The sequence below is a fragment of the Aulostomus chinensis genome, chromosome 11 (assembly GCF_037954235.1).
Source record: "Aulostomus chinensis isolate RoL2024-O1b breed Wild chromosome 11, RoL_Achi_v1.0, whole genome shotgun sequence".
In the NCBI taxonomy this organism is placed as follows: domain Eukaryota; kingdom Metazoa; phylum Chordata; class Actinopteri; order Syngnathiformes; family Aulostomidae; genus Aulostomus; species Aulostomus chinensis.
This window is the reverse complement of record NC_141330.1, coordinates 521,422-542,593: the sequence shown is the minus strand read 5'-3', so window position 1 is coordinate 542,593 and position 21,172 is coordinate 521,422. Positions and strand designations below refer to the sequence as shown.

Sequence of the window (21,172 nt, the reverse complement as noted above, 5' to 3'; positions counted from 1 at the left end):
ACTGCTCCACCCACAACCTTCTTGATGGGGGCCACAGTGAGGACCACTGCTCCACTGCACCGCCCTTCCTAAAACTCATGCTATTACATTATGGGTATAGTTTCCAGCAGCACGGCCCTCTGGGAAATGTAGTGCTCCACAGTTCCAGATCAGGGTTGTTCCTGGCTGTAACAATCAGTACCCTTCAGTAACAGACGTTATCAAATGTAGCTCGACTTACTAATGTGGTTTGTTTGCCTCCATCACCACTAGATGGCACCATGACTCTGTTGGGTTGTTCATGTGAAGCTATGCTATGCTCATTTCTATTTTACTTGACTTTGATGTGAAAAAAAGTTTGAACAGGTTGGTTTCTTTTAAAGGAAGACACCCACGATAGGAGACTCACTTTCTAACACAAGGTTACACCCTCGGTATATTAGTGCAGGCTGAGATGGAGCTTTGCTAACACTTCTCACCCACTAATACTCATTGTGCTAAGCTCACTAGCCTGGTCTCCAGGCCGAGGGAAGCCTGACGTTTGTGTTTGGAGCTGGGGCTGAATATTTGGAACTGTTGGTCTCCCAGTTGAAAAAAGATCCTGTCAAGGAGGTCAACCACAAAGTTGGATCAGATTAGTGTTTCAGCTGCTGGAGCAGAGACTCGGTCATGTACAGAGTGTTGAGGGTTGCTTTTGTCCTCTAACAGGGAACCAACCGGGATCACTGGTTCAGTCAGCATTCTGACAGTCTGATCTGAGATCAGTGAGTTATTGCTCATTAATAGTTCTTGCTGCAATGTGTCCAGGCTGACCAGACTCGGGTTTGTAGTGAAACGTGACTTTATTGGCAGTTTGATTCATTTCAAAAAGGTTCTTTTTTTTCAAAGCTTACAAAACAATTCATTTTTATATTTGCTTTTACTTTTCCATTGTTCCATCTGATGTTCTTTTGTTCACTTGAAGGTTCCATTGTGACTTTGGTGTCTGATCATCTCTGCAGCACCTGTGGCTGTCATGAACACGGCGGCCTGTAGGGGCGCACACTCAGGTTTCTGTGAGCACACGGTTGCTTTGAAACATCAGAGATGATCAGAGATTCAAGTCACACGGGGACGTTTCATCTGAGAGTACCTTTCCTTATAAGAACATGAGTACTTTCTCTCCAGCAGTCAGCAGGGTGGTGCACCAGAGCCTGACCTTTGACCCCTGAGGATCAGGCAACTCTGGTTGACTGAAATGTGATGGTTGTTATGAATACTCAATAATGAGCTTCCCATTTCCTCTCAGCTGACGTTAAGAAGTCTGGTGACCTTGGACCAGCTGCTCCTAGAGGCTAGCGACCTTTGACCCATCAGAGGTCTAGATCTTCTCCACGTAATTTCCAGGGAACATGCCTTCTCTGCCTCGCAGCCGGCCGTACCACCAGCCAGACGGATCTGCAGACACAAGTATGGACGGGACATCCAACTACATGTCAATCGGAGGACGTGACTCAAGTGCACATCTGACAGAAGCACTAGAATCGACTGATGTCACCCGCCCTGCAGGACACGCCCCTCATTCAGACTGAGTGGAAAAGTATTATTAAGTAATGAAGGAAGTATTAGCATCAGTAATACTAGCACTAGCAGCAGTGATAATAGTAGCATATTTACAACAGCGGTAGCAGCGGCAGGGCTACCTTCAGTTAGGATCTCGATGACATCGTCTGCGTTGAAGCTGAGCTCGTCCGTGTCCTGGGCATCGTAGGCGTACAGAGCCTTGCATTGTGGTGACCGAGGCTTTGGTTTAGGAGCTGGTTTGGGTCGCCCTGCTCCAGGGACAGGCTTCACCTCCTTTGACCGCCTCCGCTGCAGCCTGCAGGTAAGACTCAGGGATATAAACATTACACCTGACAGGACACCACATTACGGTGTCACATCCCAGCAGTCAGCTGATGACATTGTCCCCAGTTACAGGGGTAACACAGGTCACTGGTTTGCACTAGTCACACTGCTGGTCCTGGTTATACTGGTTGTACTGGTTTGGCCCCAGTGTTCTCACCCTGCGGCGCCTTGCTCAGGAACGTCCATGAAGCCCATGTCTTGGTGCTGTGGGTGCTGGTTGTCAGAGCGACGCAGGTTCTGGAGACGGGGCAGACTGGGCTGCTCCATGCTGGATTGCTGCCTCAGGAGGGTCCCTCTGGAGGATGCGGTGCCTCCTTTGGGAGCTCTGTCCTCCCTGGTGTGACGTGCTGAGGGGAAGGAACACAAACATCAACATGCAACACAGTAGGTGACACCCTCACCTGAGGAGAATTCAACTCTTACCTGGGGTGTACTGGTTAGTGGGAGGAGTCTGGTTGCCTCGGTGTAGACTCTTGCGATTGTCCCTCCTGGTTGGTCCTGAGAACAGACAGGAAGTCAGGAGGAGAGCACAGAAAACATTGGCAGGACCATAGCTGTGAGAGGGGGTCTGAGCAGGGGCGCTGCCCCTGTACTGCGTCCTGGAGCCGCCCGCAAACTAACCCTGGACCCTTCAGCAACCACGGGCATCGAGGCCATAACCAGCACAGGCCAACAGTTTTAAAACAAATGACTTCAAAGGTTATAGCTTTTTTCTTAGTGACTCAGGCAGTGGCAGCGCTCTCTCACTTAGCTTCCAACACTTGAAACCTTTGACTGATTTATAAAAACTACACCGACACAACAGCCTGACTGAGCAGGTAACCGAATCTTTTCAGGCTGAAGTGTGGGGCGTGATTATTAGGAGTCTGGGGACATCATGCGTCATCGTGGGAGCATGTAACAAGAATGAACATAACACAGTTGCACTGCAGAGGTCAGTGACACAGGGCAGACAGGAACCAGTCCCAGACAGGAACCAGTCCCATTCAGGAACCCCTGACAAATGCAAAAAATACAGTTGAAGCAGATTTATTTTCTAAAATCTTCTGTTCTTATGTCGCCCAAATCTCATTTTCATTTATCATAATGTGTCAGCGGTTCTATACCAAGCATGTTCCTCTGGGTAGGTTCCGGGGGGGGGGGGGGGGGGGGGCCCACAGCACCCCAACTCCCGGTGTTGTGGACAGGATTCATGGTGATGACAGAATCTGATACAAACTTACGAGAGTTTTTGGGCAGACCCGGGCCAATGGAGACCTGCAGGATCTTCCCACTGGGCTTCAGAACTGCTTCATCACCCTGACCCAGCCGGAACTGGATCTGTCTGGACCCCGAGGAGCTGAATGGACCCCAGCCGCCCTTCTTGACCTTAAACTCCAGCCTGCAGGGAGAGATGGGATTACTGTGTCATCAGCAGGTCAGTTCTTAGAACGTGTCACAACAGAGTTGTGCGAGCATGAAGCAGGACGTCTCGTGGAGACGCTGGCCGGCGTGGTCCCAGAGCTAGAGGACGGACATGAGACACTCACAGGTTGTTAAATTTCAGCGGCAGCTTATTCTGAGTTTTCTCTTGATAACGTTTGACCAGCAGACTGAGGAACTCTGTTTTAAAGACACTCTGGAGGACGCTGTCGTACTCCTCCTCGTGGACGATGAAGATGTCGTCCTGCAGCGTGCTAAAGAGACATGCAACATCACATGATCAGTATACAGACATGAGCTGATACAAGCTATCTATGTATTTGTGGTGCTGATTCTAGTTCTTCTCAGTCAAAAAAGCCTACATGGGCTTCACCTAGGTTAGGTGGGCCCACGTTACTTATGTTAGCAGGTTCTGGTTCTAGTCCTTGTAATTTTGTTTCTGGTCCTTGTTCTGGTGTTGTACCTCAGGGAAACTGACTGGATCTTGTTGAGCTCAATCTTCCTCTTAAGAACCTCCTGGATCTGACCTTTATCTGGTCCCTGCTTCACCTTCTGTCGACCAATCAGGTACAGGAACTTTGAGGTCAAGATGAGGTCACGCTTCACCATCTGATGGAGAGAAACAGATCAGTGGACCCCTCTAGGACTTGTCACAGTCCTTTATCCCATACATGTAGCTGAGAGCCCACCGTCCCCCAATAGACGTTATTATTGGTAGCTCGTTAGGGCTACATCGGGTGCGGCAAAAAATTCGATAATTAAAAAAAAAACAAGCGCTCTACTCAATAGCGCCACCTAGATACACAAAAAAACACGCCATGGCCTGTAGGAATGTCCTACAGACATGGGACCAACACCGTTTTATTCGTCTCATCAAGACGAACGAATCGTATACAGACACCCCTGACCTAACTCGAACAGGACGTCCACAATTTGGACACGAATGTCCAATTTGGGACACTTTTGCGCCCCGAACAAACGCCATCTCCTCCGAGGGCGTTCATGCTATCGCTTCCAAAACTTCAGACATGACTCTCCAAACTCTGCTGATCAAAAGTTATTAAAAGTTTTTATAGAACTTCTTTTTTATAGAACGGTTTGGATTTTATAAGCCGTTTATAAGTGGGGGAGACACGTTTCACCTTACAATGGAAGTCTATGGGGAGACGGTGTCCTCTCAGGTTCATACTGTCAAACAAACGCTTCTCACATCTACACCATCCATCCCACAGCTCCAACAACCACACCACTGCATTCCTGACAAAAACCCCTCCAAGAACAGGGTGTTCTGTGTCCCTCTGGACCAGCGTATGCCGACTTCTTCCTCTTGTCCCACTCCAGTCCTGGTGCTCCTCCTCTCTCTCCACTCTAGCACAGATCAGAGACAGAGCAGTGGGGGAGGGGTTCTTAAAGGGCCAGCTCTCAGCTCTGCTCTCACTCTAGCACAGATCAAAGACAGAGCAGTGGGGGAGGGGTTCTTAAAGGGCCAGCTCTCAGCTCTGCTCTCACTCTAGCACAGATCAAAGACAGAGCAGTGGGGGAGGGGTTCTTAAAGGGCCAGCTCTCAGCTCTGCTCTCACTCTAGCACAGATCAAAGACAGAGCAGTGGGGGAGGGGTTCTTAAAGGGCCAGCTCTCAGCTCTGCTCTCACTCTAGCACAGATCAAAGACAGAGCAGTGGGGGAGGGGTTCTTAAAGGGCCAGCTCTCAGCTCTGCTCTCACTCTAGCACAGATCAAAGACAGAGCAGTGGGGGAGGGGTTCTTAAAGGGCCAGCTCTCAGCTCTGCTCTCACTCTAGCACAGATCAAAGACAGAGCAGTGGGGGAGGGGTTCTTAAAGGGCCAGCTCTCAGCTCTGCTCTCACTCTAGCACAGATCAGAGACAGAGCAGTGGGGGAGGGGTTCTTAAAGGGCCAGCTCTCAGCTCTGCTCTCACTCTAGCACAGATCAGAGACAGAGCAGTGGGGGAGGGGTTCTTAAAGGGCCAGCTCTCAGCTCTGCTCTCACTCTAGCACAGATCAGAGACAGAGCAGTGGGGGAGGGGTTCTTAAAGGGCCAGCTCTCAGCTCTGCTCTCACTCTAGCACAGATCAAAGACAGAGCAGTGGGGGAGGGGTTCTTAAAGGGCCAGCTCTCAGCTCTGCTCTCACTCTAGCACAGATCAAAGACAGAGCAGTGGGGGAGGGGTTCTTAAAGGGCCAGCTCTCAGCTCTGCTCTCACTCTAGCACAGATCGAAGACAGAGCAGTGGGGGAGGGGTTCTTAAAGGGCCAGCTCTCAGCTCTGCTCTCACTCTCGCACAGATCAAAGACAGAGCAGTGGGGGAGGGGTTCTTAAAGGGCCAGCTCTCAGCTCTGCTCTCACTCTAGCACAGATCAAAGACAGAGCAGTGGGGGAGGGGTTCTTAAAGGGCCAGCTCTCAGCTCTGCTCTCACTCTAGCACAGATCAGAGACAGAGCAGTGGGGGAGGGGTTCTTAAAGGGCCAGCTCTCAGCTCTGCTCTCACTCTAGCACAGATCAAAGACAGAGCAGTGGGGGAGGGGTTCTTAAAGGGCCAGCTCTCAGCTTTGCTCCACTCTAGCACAGATCAGAGACAGAGCAGTGGGGGAGGGGTTCTTAAAGGGCCAGCTCTCAGCTCTGCTCTCACTCTAGCACAGATCAGAGACAGAGCAGTGGGGGAGGGGTTCTTAAAGGGCCAGCTCTCAGCTCTGCTCTCACTCTAGCACAGATCAAAGACAGAGCAGTGGGGGAGGGGTTCTTAAAGGGCCAGCTCTCAGCTCTGCTCTCACTCTAGCACAGATCAGAGACAGAGCAGTGGGGGAGGGGTTCTTAAAGGGCCAGCTCTCAGCTCTGCTCTCACTCTAGCACAGATCAAAGACAGAGCAGTGGGGGAGGGGTTCTTAAAGGGCCAGCTCTCAGCTCTGCTCTCACTCTAGCACAGATCAAAGACAGAGCAGTGGGGGAGGGGTTCTTAAAGGGCCAGCTCTCAGCTCTGCTCTCACTCTCTGATCAGACTCAGGCTTCTAACTCCTCAACTACAAGGCCTCCACACTGGACCAGGACACCCTGGGATTCAGGCCAGGGCTCAAGCCCTCACAATGCTGCTTACAGCTTTAATTTATTATGTTGTCATTGTGCTTTCTCTCCATCCAGCAGGTCAAAGCAGACGTCCATCCCCATGGAGCCTGGATCTGCTCCACCTTCCTGCTGGTAAAGGAAGGTTTTCAAGTCTCCTGTGTCCCCTGTTTCCATCCAGGGGGTCAACGTAGACTCTGTGGAGGACTATAAATATCTGTGAGTCCACATAGACAACAAACTGGACTGGGCTCAGAACACTGAAGCCTTTATAAGAGAGGACAGAGGTGCCTCTACTTTCTGAGCTCAGGTCCTTCAACATCTGCAGGACCATGCTGAGGATGTTCTACGAGTCTCTGGTTTCTAGTGCGGTTCTGTTTGCTGTGGTGTGCTGGGCAGCAGACTGAGGACTGCAGACGCTAACAGACCCAATAGACTCATCCTTAAAGCTGGTGATGTGGTGGGGGTGAAACTGGACTCCTTAGAGACAGTGACGGAGAGAAGGATGCTTCTGAAACTACGGAGCATCCCGGACAACATCACCCCGCCCCCCCCCTCATCAGCTCCTGGTCCAACACAGGAGGACACGGACCAACAGACTCAAAAACTGAGCACCACAGAGGTCCTTTCTCACAGTGGCAACAAAACTGTAGAACACATGTCAGCGATTGGACCGTCCACTGTCCACTGCTCTGTCTCCATGTCAGTGACCTTCTGATTGTTCTTAGTTTCTCTCTTTTTGAGTCGTCTTGTTCTGTCACAATGAGCTGAGCCTTGTTCTCTTCATTTCCTGTTTGTTGTTGAGTGGAACACTGCTAGGAACAGAACCTCCTTGGAGAAGAATAAAGGATTCTGGTTCTGATTGTGGTTCTGGTTCTTGTTCTGATTTTTCATCTCTGCTGTCTCAGATTTGCCTTTTCAAGGATTGTTGGATGGGGGTTCATAGGAGGAGGGAGATTCTACACCTGCTCTACCAGGAGGGAGGTTCTACTCCTGCTCTAGTAGGAGGGAGGTTCTACACCTGCTCTACCGGGAGGGAGGTTCTATTCCTGCTCTACTAGGAGGGAGGGAGGTTCTACACCTGCTCTACTAGGAGGGAGGGAGGTTCTACACCTGCTCTACTACGAGAGAAGGAGGTTCTACACCTGCTCTACCAGGAGGGAGGGAGGTTCTACACCTGCTCTACTAGGAGGGAGGGAGGTTCTACACCTGCTCTACCAGGAGGGAGGGAGGTTCTACTCCTGCTCTACTAGGAGTGAGGGAGGTTCTACACCTGCTCTACTAGGAGGGAGGGAGGTTCTACACCTGCTCTACCAGGAGGGAGGTTCTACACCTGCTCTACCAGGAGGGAGGTTCTACACCTGCTCTACCGGGAGGGAGGTTCTACACCTGCTCTACTAGGAGAGAGGGAGGTTCTACACCTGCTCTACCAGGAGGGAAGTTCTACACCTGCTCTACTAGGAGAGAGGGAGGTTCTACACCTGCTCTACCACGAGAGAAGGAGGTTCTACACCTGCTCTACCACGAGAGAAGGAGGTTCTACACCTGCTCTACCAGGAGGGAGGGAGGTTCTACACCTGCTCTACCAGGAGGGAGGGAGGTTCTACTCCTGCTCTACTAGGAGGGAGGGAGGTTCTACACCTGCTCTACTAGGAGGGAGGGAGGTTCTACACCTGCTCTACCAGGAGGGAGGTTCTACACCTGCTCTACCAGGAGGGAGGTTCTACACCTGCTCTACCGGGAGGGAGGTTCTACACCTGCTCTACTAGGAGAGAGGGAGGTTCTACACCTGCTCTACCAGGAGGGAAGTTCTACACCTGCTCTACTAGGAGAGAGGGAGGTTCTACATCTGCTCTACTACGAGAGAAGGAGGTTCTACACCTGCTCTACCAGGAGGGAGGTTCTACACCTGCTCTACTAGGAGGGAGGTTCTACACCTGCTCTACTAGGAGGGAGGTTCTACACCTGGTCTACCGGGAGGGAGGTTCTACACCTGCTCTACCGGGAGGGAGGTTCTACTCCTGCTCTACTAGGAGGGAGGTTCTACACCTGCTCTACCAGGAGGGAGGTTCTACTCCTGCTCTACTAGGAGGGAGGGAGGTTCTACTCCTGCTCTACTAGGAGGGAGGGAGGTTCTACTCCTGCTCTACTAGGAGGGAGGGAGGTTCTACTCCTGCTCTACTAGGAGGGAGGTTCTACACCTGCTCTACCAGGAGGGAGGTTCTACACCTGCTCTACCAGGAGGGAGGTTCTACACCTGCTCTACTAGGAGGGAGGTTCTACTCCTGCTCTACTAAGATAGAAGCGGCAGGGACTGATGGACGTGTTTGGAGACACACAGAGAAACCTGACTGGATGCGAGTGTCTCACACGTGCCTGGAGGCCATGTCTCCGTTTCAGTCCTACATGGGTACTGAACAACCTCTAGCCTGCTATGGAGGAAGAAGAATGACGGTAGGTTGTTACCCTGAACCTGCGGTCAAATTTGACCACAACGTCGGCAAAGTCGATTCTCTCTCTGCGTCCAACAAACTGGCGGATCTCAGGACAGGTGTCTGTGCCGATGTAGTCGCCCACAAAGTTCCTGTTGAGACTATTTCTGCGGCGCTCTTTTTTGTTGAGCAGGATATCTGAGGCTGGAAGAAGCAAAGTCCAAATCATTGAACTCACGTTCTAAATGTACCACTTCCATGACAGCGATGAAGGCCGTCTTACCTTCCTCCCTCATCTTGACGTACTTGCGTACTGTGATGTGTTTGCGCCACGCCTTCTGAATGACCCGAGCGTAACCATTGTACTTCCTCTCCCTCATCTCCTCCAACAGGAAGAGCTGCAGAGCACCAACAGATGTGGATGAGAGCTTCAAGAAACCTGATGTTGAAAGTCAACACTTCCTGCAATGGTTTTCTCCATTTCCTGTTCCATACCGACTCAGGAGCTTTGATGAAGACTTTGGTCTTGCCCAGCTGGAACTGGTCCTGGTCCATGTTGACAGAACTGAGGAGGTGGAGGACCCCCTCCCGCTCCCCGCCCCTCCAACTTGGCCACGTCTCCCTGGTCAGGATGGCATACCTGCAGCATGTGAAAAGCACTGTCATCATCTTGGAAGCAGCTGTACAGCGTGCTGCCTCGTACTGTTTGACCTCTGACCTTTGCAGGAACTTGTTGAAAGCACGACGGTAAGCATATCCAGCTCTGCGTACTCGGATGTTCTCACGGAGACCCAGGTACTCCACCTGGTGTCTGACACGGTTCTCCTCCCAGTCCCGAGGGCGCTTGGTCTCGTTGGGCTTGATACAGCGAATGTAGTGCGGCGTGCACTTCATCAGCGTCTGGACCAGGTTGTTGGCTTGTTTCTGAGGTGTGAGGTAGACACGGTTACCCGGGAACAGTCTTACCCACTGACACCGTTCCCTGGAATTTTGTGTCCCTGAAACTTTCATTATGGAACATTTGCTTTTTTTGTGATCAACTTTTTTGATTGAAAACTTTACAGTATTCATATATTTACATCATGTACATGTTTTTTCTCTCTCTTTCCTCCCGTCACTTACACATTTACAGGGCAGTAACAACATTTGAACTCCTTTGTATGCCCCCCCCCCCCCACACACACGCAACCCTCCCTCCCCCAGGCAACTCCGTACGAACCTCCCACCCAGGATCTCTCCCACCCCCCCAAAAAAACAAAAAAACCCAGACAGAGTGGAATATTTGCTAATGAAAATGACCCTCAGAACCTGGTCGGACCCGAGGGTCCTGAGCAAACCGTCATCAACCGATTGATTGCCGAGCTGTTGTCCAGCTGTCCATCACTGATCAGCTGTGTCCCTCTCACCTTGATCTTACTGCTGGCGGTAGACGGACGTCCTCTCTTCTCCGCATCCAGGTTCTCAGGGAACAAAGCTCTGATGAACGGACTGACAAAAACACAACACAGACAGGAGTCACTATGAGGTCATCACGACATCATCACACACATTGGGAAGACTTACAACTCGCTGCTCTGCATCAGCTCGATGATGTCATTGAACAACACGTCTCTGTTCCTCTCACAGAAGCCGCTAACATCATAGGACACCTATGCAGGATGACGGGCGGACAGGTGCGGTTAGCGACTGTGACAAGCTGACGGGCAGACAGAAGGACACAGACGGACAGACGAGCACCTTCCCAGCGTAGTGGTGGACGATGAATCCTCTGTTCCAGCTGCTGAAATGCTCATGCGAGCCAATCTGTCCCTGCAGCTTCTGCAGCAGCGTCTGGTCTGCCCCCTCACCTTTGGCGTGCATGGTGGCACACACGTCATCTAAGATACTCATGAGCCCAGGAGGATTCTGGGAAAGGACAAGAAAGATGGAGATAGGGAAACCATCTGTCAACCCCCTTTGCCCCTCTATGATAGCCATGTCCTTGACTCTTCAAAACCTTGCTGTTCCCTCAGCAGCTGATTGGTCCACTCACCAGCTTGGACTCAATGAGGTCACAGACCACCTTGTTGTTGAAATATTCAATGGGCGTCCATTTGATTCCCTCCTGAACGTACTCTTCCTGCAGATGGGAGAACGTGGTTGAGAACAGGCTGTTCAAAGTTGCCTTCAACTACATCAGAAGTTGATGATAAGATGATGTCATCAGTGGGGTCACCTGCTCTGCCTTCAGTGTAAGTTCGATGAAAATCTGCTGCAGCTTCTCATTGACAAAGTTGATGCAGAACTGCTCAAAGCCGTTTTTCTTGAAGAACGGCAGAAGAAAGAAGTAGTTCTAGCAGTTTTTCTACTTTGATGATTTAGAAATACTGCAGTAATCCTTGAATTAGGGTCCTGGCAACAACAGAGAAGTGTGTTACCTGGAAGATCTCGAATCCGTAGATGTCGAGAACACCGATGTTGAGCTCCTCCTCATCCTTCTGTATGGCGTTATTGACACACTGACACACAGACAGAAGCAATCAATGGCAGAACGAACCAGCGAGACATGAAAGGTGATGATGTGAACTGACGTCGACCAGGAAGTCAAAGAGACGCGTGTAGAGCGCTTTGGCCAGCGCGTCTCTGGAGAAGCAGGCCTGCTCCGTGTTCAGGGTCACAGAGATGGACTCGGTCTTCCCGCCCCACTTACTGTCCATCACCCGGCTGGTCAATTTACTGCAGAGACCATCCTGAGGGATCCCCAGCAGGAAAGACGGGAATGCCAAGACTGATGCGTGCGCACACACACACACACACACACACACACACACACACACACACACACACACACACACACACACACACACACACACACACACATACACACTTGTGAATAGTTGTTATTGTCACAAATGCTTTGTGGTAGATTGACCTATGTTTTTTTCAGGGCCGATACCGAATATTAGAAGTCAAGGAGGCTGATGACCGATATTCATTTATGGTAAAAGTATGTGTGTGTGTGTGTGTGTGTGTATATATATATATATATATATATATATATATATATATATGTATATATATACACATCAAAATTTGGAGTGTTACAAACTCCAACACTTAACTTTGTCCAAATGCCTTTGAGCAGACGTTTACTGAACGTTGTAGAAAAACAGACATCTTGGTTTTCAAATGATGACAAAGAGCAGGAAGCTCCCAGGCTCAGCAGAACGTCTCATGAAGTCCAATGAAAATTTTAACTGATAAATAGCTCCCTAAAGTTTGCTAAAGTAAATAAAGTTTTCCAAAATTTCAATATAACTGAAATGTTATTTTAGTTCCAACAAAAACAAAAAGTGCGGGACATTGAAATAAATTTTTAAAAATAGCTTCCTGAAGTTTTAAAAGGCAAATGAAATAATTCTCAAGCCATCCCCTCCACCTGCTTTCCTGTAATAAAACGAACCGACTGTCACCCTCTCTTTCACTCACACAGTTCTACGATCACCGACTACTTCCCGATCGATATTATCAGCAACCTTGTTTAAAGTGATTGACAGACACGTCTGGAGGGACTGAACCAGCAGAGTGCTGTGGGTGGGGCAACGCTGGAGACAGAGTAGTGACTGCATCAGAGCCAAAATAACCTAATTTGAAATTGATCTCTTATCGATGCCGATATGCCTCAAAATGCCGAATATCGGCACCAATAATCGGTCCATCCCTAGTTAGTAGGCTAGTTGGTTGTAACTTACAGTCTTGACTCTCAATGACGGCGTAGTTGTTCTCCTCCCTGAAGCTGATGTTCCCTAAATGAAGAATTCCTGCAACCAGCTGAAGAACAGAGTCCTGGTCCTCCAGAGACAGACCCACCACAGACATGGCCCCCTGAGACACACACACACACAAACACACACACACACACACACACACACACACACACAGTCAGACACACACACACACACACACACACACAGTCAGACACACACACACACACACACGGAGTCAGACACCCACACACACAGTCAGAAACACACACGGAGTCAGACACACACACACACAGTCAGACACACACACACATGGAGTCACACACACACATGCACACGCACGGACCAGTGTATCAGAGAACTCCTTCTTGTCGTTGACGTCGTCCACGGTGTAGGTCTCTGATTGGTTGAGGTAGTTGTAGTAGTCGGGGGTTGTGACGCCGAGGTTTTCTCTCTGCTCGTCACTGGCGCCCTCCAGCAGCTGGTGACCAAACGTCAAAGAGACAGAGGACTTCAGAGAGAGACACACTAAGAGTAAAAATTGTAGTATCCCATTGTACGTATGGGAGTACCTGATGGTACCTGTGTAGTATCTGGTACTTCTTTGTAGTCTGTGTTAATTTCATTGACAGAACCATGAGAAATCAACAATGACGAGCAGATGAGAGGCGGTCAACACCGAAGAGGTCACCAGTACCTGTAAGTAAAATGGAGTACCTGGAAGTAAAATGGAGTACCTAGAAGTAAAGTGGAGTACCTGGAAGTAAAGTGGAGTACCTGGAAGTAAAGTGGAGTACCTGGCAGCGGTACCTGGAAGTAAAGTGTAGTACCTGGAAGTAAAATGGAGTACCTGGAAGGAAAGTGGAGTACCTGGCAGCAGTACCTGGAAGTAAAGTGGAGTACCTGGAAGTAAAGTGGAGTACCTGGCAGCGGTACCTGGAAGTAAAGTGTAGTACCTGGAAGTAAAATGGAGTACCTGGAAGTAAAATGGAGTACCTGGAAGTAAAGTGGAGTACCTGGAAGTAAAGTGGAGTACCTGGCAGCGGTACCTGGAAGTAAAATGGAGTACCTGGAAGTAAAGTGGAGTACCTGGAAGTAAAGTGGAGTACCTGGCAGCGGTACCTGGAAGTAAGGTGTAGTACCTGGCAGCGGTACCTGGAAGTAAAATGGAGTACCTGGAAGTAAAGTGGAGTACCTGGAAGTAAAGTGGAGTACCTGGCAGCGGTACCTGGAAGTAAGGTGTAGTACCTGGCAGCGGTACCTGGAAGTAAAGTGGAGTACCTGGAAGTAAAATGGAGTACCTGGAAGTAAAGTGGAGTACCTGGAAGTAAAGTGGAGTACCTGGAAGTAAAGTGGAGTACCTGGCAGCGGTACCTGGAAGTAAAGTGTAGCACCTGGCAGCGGTACCTGGAAGTAAAGTGTAGTACCTGGCAGTGGTACCTGGAAGTAAAATGTAGTACCTGGTAGTAATACCTGGTAGAAGTACCCGTAAGTAGATGTGAAAGTTCCTGGTAGTAGTACATGGCAGTAGTTCCTGGTAGTAGTACATGGCAGTAGTTCCTGATAGTAGTACATGGCAGTAGTTCCTGATAGTAGTACCTGGTAGTAGATGTGGAAGTTCCTGGTAGTAGTACATGGCAGTAGTTCCTGATGGTAGTACCTGGTAGTAGATGTGGAAGTTCCTCTCTCCCTGGTTCTGTGAAACCACTCGGCTCTTCTCCAGCAGGAAGTTGGAGATCTTCCCGCCATCCGGAGCACCACCACGACTGAACTGGATCTCAAAGTATTTTCCCTGTTGGTAGAAAGTGGAGCAGCACTTTGTTGTGTGTACTAGTATGTGCAGTGTATCTGCATTTGCAGTTGAAGAGTAGGAGTACTGACGAAGCGGCTGGAGTTGTTGTTGCGGACAGTCTTGGCGTTGCCGAAGGCCTCCAGGAGCGGGTTGGACTGGAGGATGATGTCTTTAACGTGCTGCGAACACACAACTGCTGTATAAGTACTACTACAGCAACTCCAATGTACTGGCAGCAACACCACATCTTGTACTGCAGTACTTTGTCGACTCACCTGGACTTTGTCTCCACCTCCTGACACTTTGGACACGTAACTCATGATGAATTTGGCAGCAACAGTTTTTCCAGCGCCACTCTCGCCACTGAGGAAGAGGAAACGATACACATCACAACAACAAAAACAACAAAACATCAACAAAAACAACAACAACAACAAAAACAGGAGCAGCAGTGGCGGTGGTTGCCGGTGCAACTCTGTCAGTAAGAAGCAGACTCGACATGTTTATTTGTTGTCATGAATCAAAGTCCCGCCCACCTGATGATGACACATTGGTTCTCGTTGTCAATCATCATATTGCGATACATGTTGTCAGCCAGCGCGTAGATGTGGGGGGGGTTCTCATACTGAGCCTGGGGGGGCGGGGCGGGGGGCGGGGTCACAAGGGACCTCAGTTACATTCAGATACACGAAACAACAGATCAATGTTGTGTGTGTGTCTGTGTGTTTCGGTATGCGTGTGTGTTTGTATGCTTGTGGTTGTGTTTGTGTGTTTCGGTATGCGTGTGTGTTTGTATGCTTGTGTGTGTGTATATGTGTCTATATGCGTGTGTGTGGTGTGTCTATATATGTGTGTATGTGTGTGCATGTGTCTATATGCGTGTGTGTGTGTCTTTGTGTGTGTGTCTTTATGCGTGTGTGTCTATATGCGTGTGTGGTGTGTCTATATGCGTGTGTGTGTGCGCGTGTGTGTCTACATACGTGTGTCTATATGCGTGTGTGGTGTGCCTATATGCGTATGTGTGTCTTTGCGTGTGTGTGTCTTTGCGTATGTGTGTTTTTGCGTGTGTGTGTCTTTGCGTGTGTGTGTCTATATGCATGTGTGTGTCTTTGCGTGTGTGTCTATATGCGTGGGTGTATGTGTATCTATATGCGTGTGTGTGCGCGTGTGTGTCTACATACGTGTGTCTATATGCGTGTGTGTGTGTGTCTACATACGTGTGTCTATATGCGTGTGTGTGTGTGTCTATATGCGTGGGTGTATGTATGTCTATATGCGTGTGTGTATTTGTGTCTATATGCGTGTGTATGTGTGTCTATATGCGTGGGTGTATGTATGTCTATATGCGTGTGTGTATTTGTGTCTATATGCGTGTGTGTGTGTGTCTATATGCGTGGGTGTATGTATGTCTATATGCGTGTGTGTATTTGTGTCTATATGCGTGTGTATGTGTGTCTATATGCGTGGGTGTATGTATGTCTATATGCGTGTGTATGTGTGTCTATATGCGTGTGTGTATTTGTGTCTATATGCGTGTGTGTGTGTGTCTATATGCGTGGGTGTATGTATGTCTATATGCGTGTGTGTATTTGTGTCTATATGCGTGTGTATGTGTGTCTATATGCGTGTGCGTGTGTCTATATGCGTGTGTGTGCATGTGTCTATGTACGTATGTCTATATGCGTGTGTGTGTGTGTGTCTATATGCGTGTGTGTGGTGTGTCTATATATGTGTGTATGTGTGTGTCTATATGTGTGTGCATGTGTCTATATGCGTGTGTGTGTGTCTTTGCGTGTGTGTCTTTATGCGTGTGCGGTGTGTCTATATGCGTGTGTGGTGTGTCTATATGCGTGTGTGTATGTGTGTCTATATGTGTATGTGTGTCTTTGCGTGTGTGTCTTTATGCGTGTGCGGTGTGTCTGTTTGCGTGGTTGGTGTGTCTATATGGGTGTGTGATGTGTCTATATGCATGTGTGTCTATGTGTGTGTGTTTGCGTGTGTCTATATGCATGTGTGTGTGTCTTTATGCGCGTGTATGTGTATATATATGTGTGTGTATGTGTGTGTGTGTCTATATGCGTGTGTGTATGTGTCTATATGCGCGTGTGTGTGTGTGTGTGCATGTGTCTATATGCATGTGTGTGTGTCTATATGCGTGTGTATGTGTCTATATGCGTGTGCGTGTGTGTATGTGTGTCTATATGCGTGTGCGTGTGTGTATGTGTGTCTATATGCGTGTGCGTGTGTGTATGTGTGTCTATATGCGTGTGCGTGTGTGTATGTGTGTCTATATGCGTGTGCGTGTGTGTATGTGTGTCTATATGCGTGTGCGTGTGTGTATGTGTGTCTATATGCGTGTGCGTGTGTGTATGTGTGTCTATATGCGTGTGTGTGTGTGTGTGTGTGTGTCGTACGGCGCCCTGGTAGAGCTCCACTTCTCTCTCTGTAAAGTACGGAAGCTGTTTAAAGGGATTGACTGAGATCAGAACTGGACCGATGTAGGTCTGACAGAACTGGGTCAAGGAGAAACCAGAAGGACCACATACAAAGACGAAAACCCCATCTTAACCAGGACCAAGACCTGGATCTGGATCTGGATCAGGATGGCCATCAGCCCAGGTGAGGATACAAAGATGTAGTCATCCATGTATCTCTTCTTCAGGTTGTCTGTGATGGCGTCCTCGCTGATCTTGGCCAGCAGCACCATGTCATCGACGCCACTCACCTTCACATTCTGGGCCAGCCAATGGTAGCGCTCCTTACTGCCCTGTGGCGGTGAAGCAAAGACACGTTAAGAATGAAGCACCCAAGAGCGTTTCTGTGACAAAAAAATACTGTAAAGCGTGAAATCAATGAAACATGAATACCACAGAACAACCACTACACGCGTCACTGAGCGACAGCAAACATGTCTGACAACTGAGATGAAGATGTACTTTGTTGCCTTGACGATGGTAAACATGTTCAACCATGTGACCAAAGCTGTTTCTCCTCCTTGTCACCAGAGCAGAGAACAAGCGTGTCTTCAGTTTGATATCCATCCCTACACACCAGGGGACTTTGGGCTTCTCAGCTCTGGATCAGTTCCTTTATGGTGGCAGTGCTGCCACACCGCCACCTAATGGTTGTTACCAACAAGCACCTCCAACACCCTCTGTGTCCCGCCTGAATTTCCAGCATTCCTGAGTCCTGTGGAATCATGTTGCGAATGGAGAGACCTAAACACGTCGAGCTGCAAGACCCTGCATGTTCCTCTGTGTGTGTGTGTGTGTGTGTGTGTGTGTGTGTGTGTGTGTGCAGAATGCAGACAAACTCTGAGACTTTTCCTGTACATTTTCTTGATCATGTGCAATTGATGATATTAGCGGACATCAAACAGGAAACAGATTTGACCACTGAGCAAGTTAGCGTTCCTTTTCATCTTCAGAGATTCCAACACCAGAAAACAGAAACTTTAAAAGAACTGAAACTCCAATCAATGATGAAAGCAATCGTCAATATTTGAATCTAATTCAATTTCACAAAATTCATCAGCAACAATCAATGTAAAACAAAGCTGAAGCCCAGTTCTCATTGTTAGTCAAACATTCGGACCTTTCACAACAAAATCACACAGTTTTACTTCATCTTTAGACCTTCATCGCTTCACTTCCTCGGCTTCACCTCCTCAGCTTCATCTCCTCAGCTTCACTTCACCTCCTCAGCTTCACCTCCTCAGCTTCACTTCACCTCCTCAGCTTCATCTCCTCAGCTTCACTTCACCTCCTCAGCTTCACCTCCTCAGCTTCATCTCCTCAGCTTCATCTCCTCAGCTTCATCTCCTCAGCTTCACTTCACCTCCTCAGCTTAACCTCCTCAGCTTCATCTCCTCAGCTTCACCTCCTCAGCTTCACCTCCTCAGCTTCATCTCCTCCGCTTCACTTCATCTCCTCAGCTTCATCTCCTCAGCTTCACTTCACCTCCTCAGCTTCATCTCCTCAGCTTCACTTCACCTCCTCAGCTTCACCTCCTCAGCTTCATCTCCTCAGCTTCACTTCACCTCCTCAGCTTCATCTCCTCAGCTTCATCTCCTCCGCTTCACTTCATCTCCTCAGCTTCATCTCCTCAGCTTCACTTCACCTCCTCAGCTTCATCTCCTCAGCTTCATCTCCTCAGCTTCACCTCCTCAGCTTCACCTCCTCAGCTTCACCTCCTCAGCTTCACTTCACCTCCTCAGCTTCACCTCCTCAGCTTCACCTCCTCAGCTTCACTTCACCTCCTCAGCTTCACCTCCTCAGCTTCACCTCCTCAGCTTCACTTCACCTCCTCAGCTTCACCTCCTCGGCTTCATCTCCTCAGCTTCACCTCCTCAGCTTCACTTCACCTCCTCAGCTTCACCTCCTCAGCTTCACTTCATCTCCTCAGCTTCATCTCCTCAGCTTCACTTCACCTCCTCAGCTTCACCTCCTCAGCTTCACTTCATCTCCTCAGCTTCATCTCCTCAGCTTCACTTCACCTCCTCAGCTTCATCTCCTCAGTTTCACCTCCTCAGCTTCACCTCCTCAGCTTCATCTCCTCAGCTTCACCTCCTCAGCTTCACCTCCTCAGCTTCACCTCCTCAGCTTCACTTCACCTCCTCAGCTTCACCTCCTCAGCTTCACCTCCTCAGCTTCACTTCACCTCCTCAGCTTCACCTCCTCAGCTTCACCTCCTCAGCTTCACTTCACCTCCTCAGCTTCACCTCCTCGGCTTCATCTCCTCAGCTTCACCTCCTCAGCTTCACTTCACCTCCTCAGCTTCACCTCCTCCGCTTCACTTCATCTCCTCAGCTTCATCTCCTCAGCTTCACTTCACCTCCTCAGCTTCATCTCCTCAGCTTCATCTCCTCAGCTTCACCTCCTCAGCTTCACCTCCTCAGCTTCATCTCCTCCGCTTCACTTCATCTCCTCAGCTTCATCTCCTCAGCTTCACTTCACCTCCTCAGCTTCATCTCCTCAGCTTCACTTCACCTCCTCAGCTTCACCTCCTCAGCTTCATCTCCTCAGCTTCACTTCACCTCCTCAGCTTCATCTCCTCAGCTTCATCTCCTCCGCTTCACTTCATCTCCTCAGCTTCACCTCCTCAGCTTCACTTCATCTCCTCAGCTTCATCTCCTCAGCTTCACTTCACCTCCTCAGCTTCATCTCCTCAGTTTCACCTCCTCAGCTTCACCTCCTCAGCTTCACTTCATCTCCTCAGTTTCACCTCCTCAGCTTCATCTCCTCAGCTTCACTTCATCTCCTCAGCTTCACCTCCTCGGCTTCACTTCACCTCCTCAGCTTCATCTCCTCAGTTTCACCTCCTCAGCTTCACCTCCTCAGCTTCACTTCCTCAGCTTCACTTCACCTCCTCAGCTTCACCTCCTCAGCTTCACTTCATCTCCTCAGTTTCACCTCCTCAGCTTCACCTCCTCAGCTTCACTTCATCTCCTCAGTTTCACCTCCTCAGCTTCATCTCCTCAGCTTCACTTCATCTCCCCAGCTTCACCTCCTCAGCTTCACCTCCTCAGCTTTGTATTTTTTATTGACAAGAAAGAAAATGTTGTTTTGATGTGAAACGCGCTGTGACATCACAGACTCCATGACTTCCTCTGACGTTGCAGGATGACCATGTCTGTGCTCATCAGCAGTCTCATGGCCGACCACCAGCGAGTCCTGATCTAAACTGATGACGCCAGCAACCTGGGACAAACCTCTGGATGTCTCAGAGGGGTCCTGGCGGTCTTGACTAGATCTCTGAGGACCCCCCTGTAAAGAGGGGCTGGCTGAGAAGATTCTAATCATCCATAACAGGAAGTGATGTCTCGAACCGCTGCGTTCAATTTTTTTTCAAACTGATTTATTTCTCTTTGAAGTAGTAATTTGACTTAAAGTCTATTTTTGCTTTTGAAGTTTATTAATGGTTGATGAGACATTTACTTTGACAACTTTAGACATTTGATTTTCTTCTGATTCAGCATTAATCGGAGTTGGTATCAGGACTCGGTTCAGGACCAGGACCAAGGTCAGTGCCAGGACCCAGTCCAGATTCTTGTCTTCAGCTGTCGGAGAATCAACTCACCATGTTGCTCGTCTGCTGTCACTTCCTGCTTCAGCTGAATGTTGAAACCCTCAGGCAGGTGGCTGCCAGGTGAAACCAGCAGGACCCGGATCAGTCCACTTCAGTCTACCTGGTCCACTTCAGTCCACCTGAGTTGTTTTCAGACTAAACTGGGAGTGATTCAGCTGATCTCAACATTCTGTCCCTTGTCTTCCTGCTTCAGTCTCAACTCCCTGCAGGTGTGGGCAGGTGTAGCCCCTCCCTCCCCGTGGAATTCTGGGATCAGCAGTCAGAGGAGAAACTGGAATACTACTGCCCCCTGCAGTTACAGGACAGCCTCAGTGTAATTTTTTTTTTTTGTGGTTCAGTTGCACTTTTATTGTTTGAAGAGACAATTGTTCTCTACCGTGAGTGGGTTTACCTGTCAGGTGGTCACGTCACGGCTGAGAGGCTGGACGGGCTCATCAGGTCTGGCTCCTGACGCTCATCTGGGTGTCTGTCTAATAAAGCGGCTCGTCAGAACGGGATTGGCTTATTGCTGCTGTGTGACCCATAAAACCAGAGGTCAAATTAGACTCCAGTTACTTTTAGAAATATTGGTCTCAATTAAAAGTATTAAGTTACATTGTAGACCTCTTAAGTTTGACCTTTTATCCTCTGAGATGCATCTGATCAGAACAACACATGCCTGCAGCTCCAGGCGCAGCAGTTTCCTCTGGAGGGTTGCCAGCTACAGATGTAGCGCTGCCGCTCTCATGGACGCGTGTGGACGGACATCATCACATCAA

At 49.2% G+C, this 21,172-nt stretch overlaps 1 protein-coding gene across 1 annotated transcript; it reads right to left on the bottom strand.

Moving 5' to 3' along the window:
• Positions 1 to 811: 811 nt before the first annotated feature.
• myo1eb (myosin IEb) lies at positions 812 to 21,088 on the bottom strand. Its single transcript, XM_086217494.1, has 30 exons — positions 21,032 to 21,088; positions 20,806 to 20,925; positions 20,406 to 20,703; positions 16,957 to 17,094; positions 16,742 to 16,831; positions 14,864 to 14,958; positions 14,603 to 14,690; positions 14,417 to 14,506; positions 14,196 to 14,327; positions 13,108 to 13,137; positions 12,882 to 13,016; positions 12,524 to 12,656; positions 11,363 to 11,559; positions 11,210 to 11,290; positions 11,008 to 11,094; positions 10,825 to 10,911; positions 10,530 to 10,697; positions 10,356 to 10,441; positions 10,199 to 10,280; positions 9,511 to 9,716; positions 9,288 to 9,432; positions 9,076 to 9,190; positions 8,827 to 8,996; positions 3,752 to 3,897; positions 3,396 to 3,542; positions 3,090 to 3,247; positions 2,290 to 2,364; positions 2,024 to 2,213; positions 1,662 to 1,837; positions 812 to 1,416 (listed from the first exon to the last, which is right to left on the bottom strand). Exons 3-30 carry the CDS (start codon positions 20,406 to 20,408, stop codon positions 1,340 to 1,342), a joined length of 3,327 nt encoding a protein of 1,108 aa, XP_086073620.1. The 5' UTR covers positions 20,409 to 20,703; positions 20,806 to 20,925; positions 21,032 to 21,088; the 3' UTR covers positions 812 to 1,339.
• Between the last annotated feature and the right edge of the window lie 84 nt (positions 21,089 to 21,172).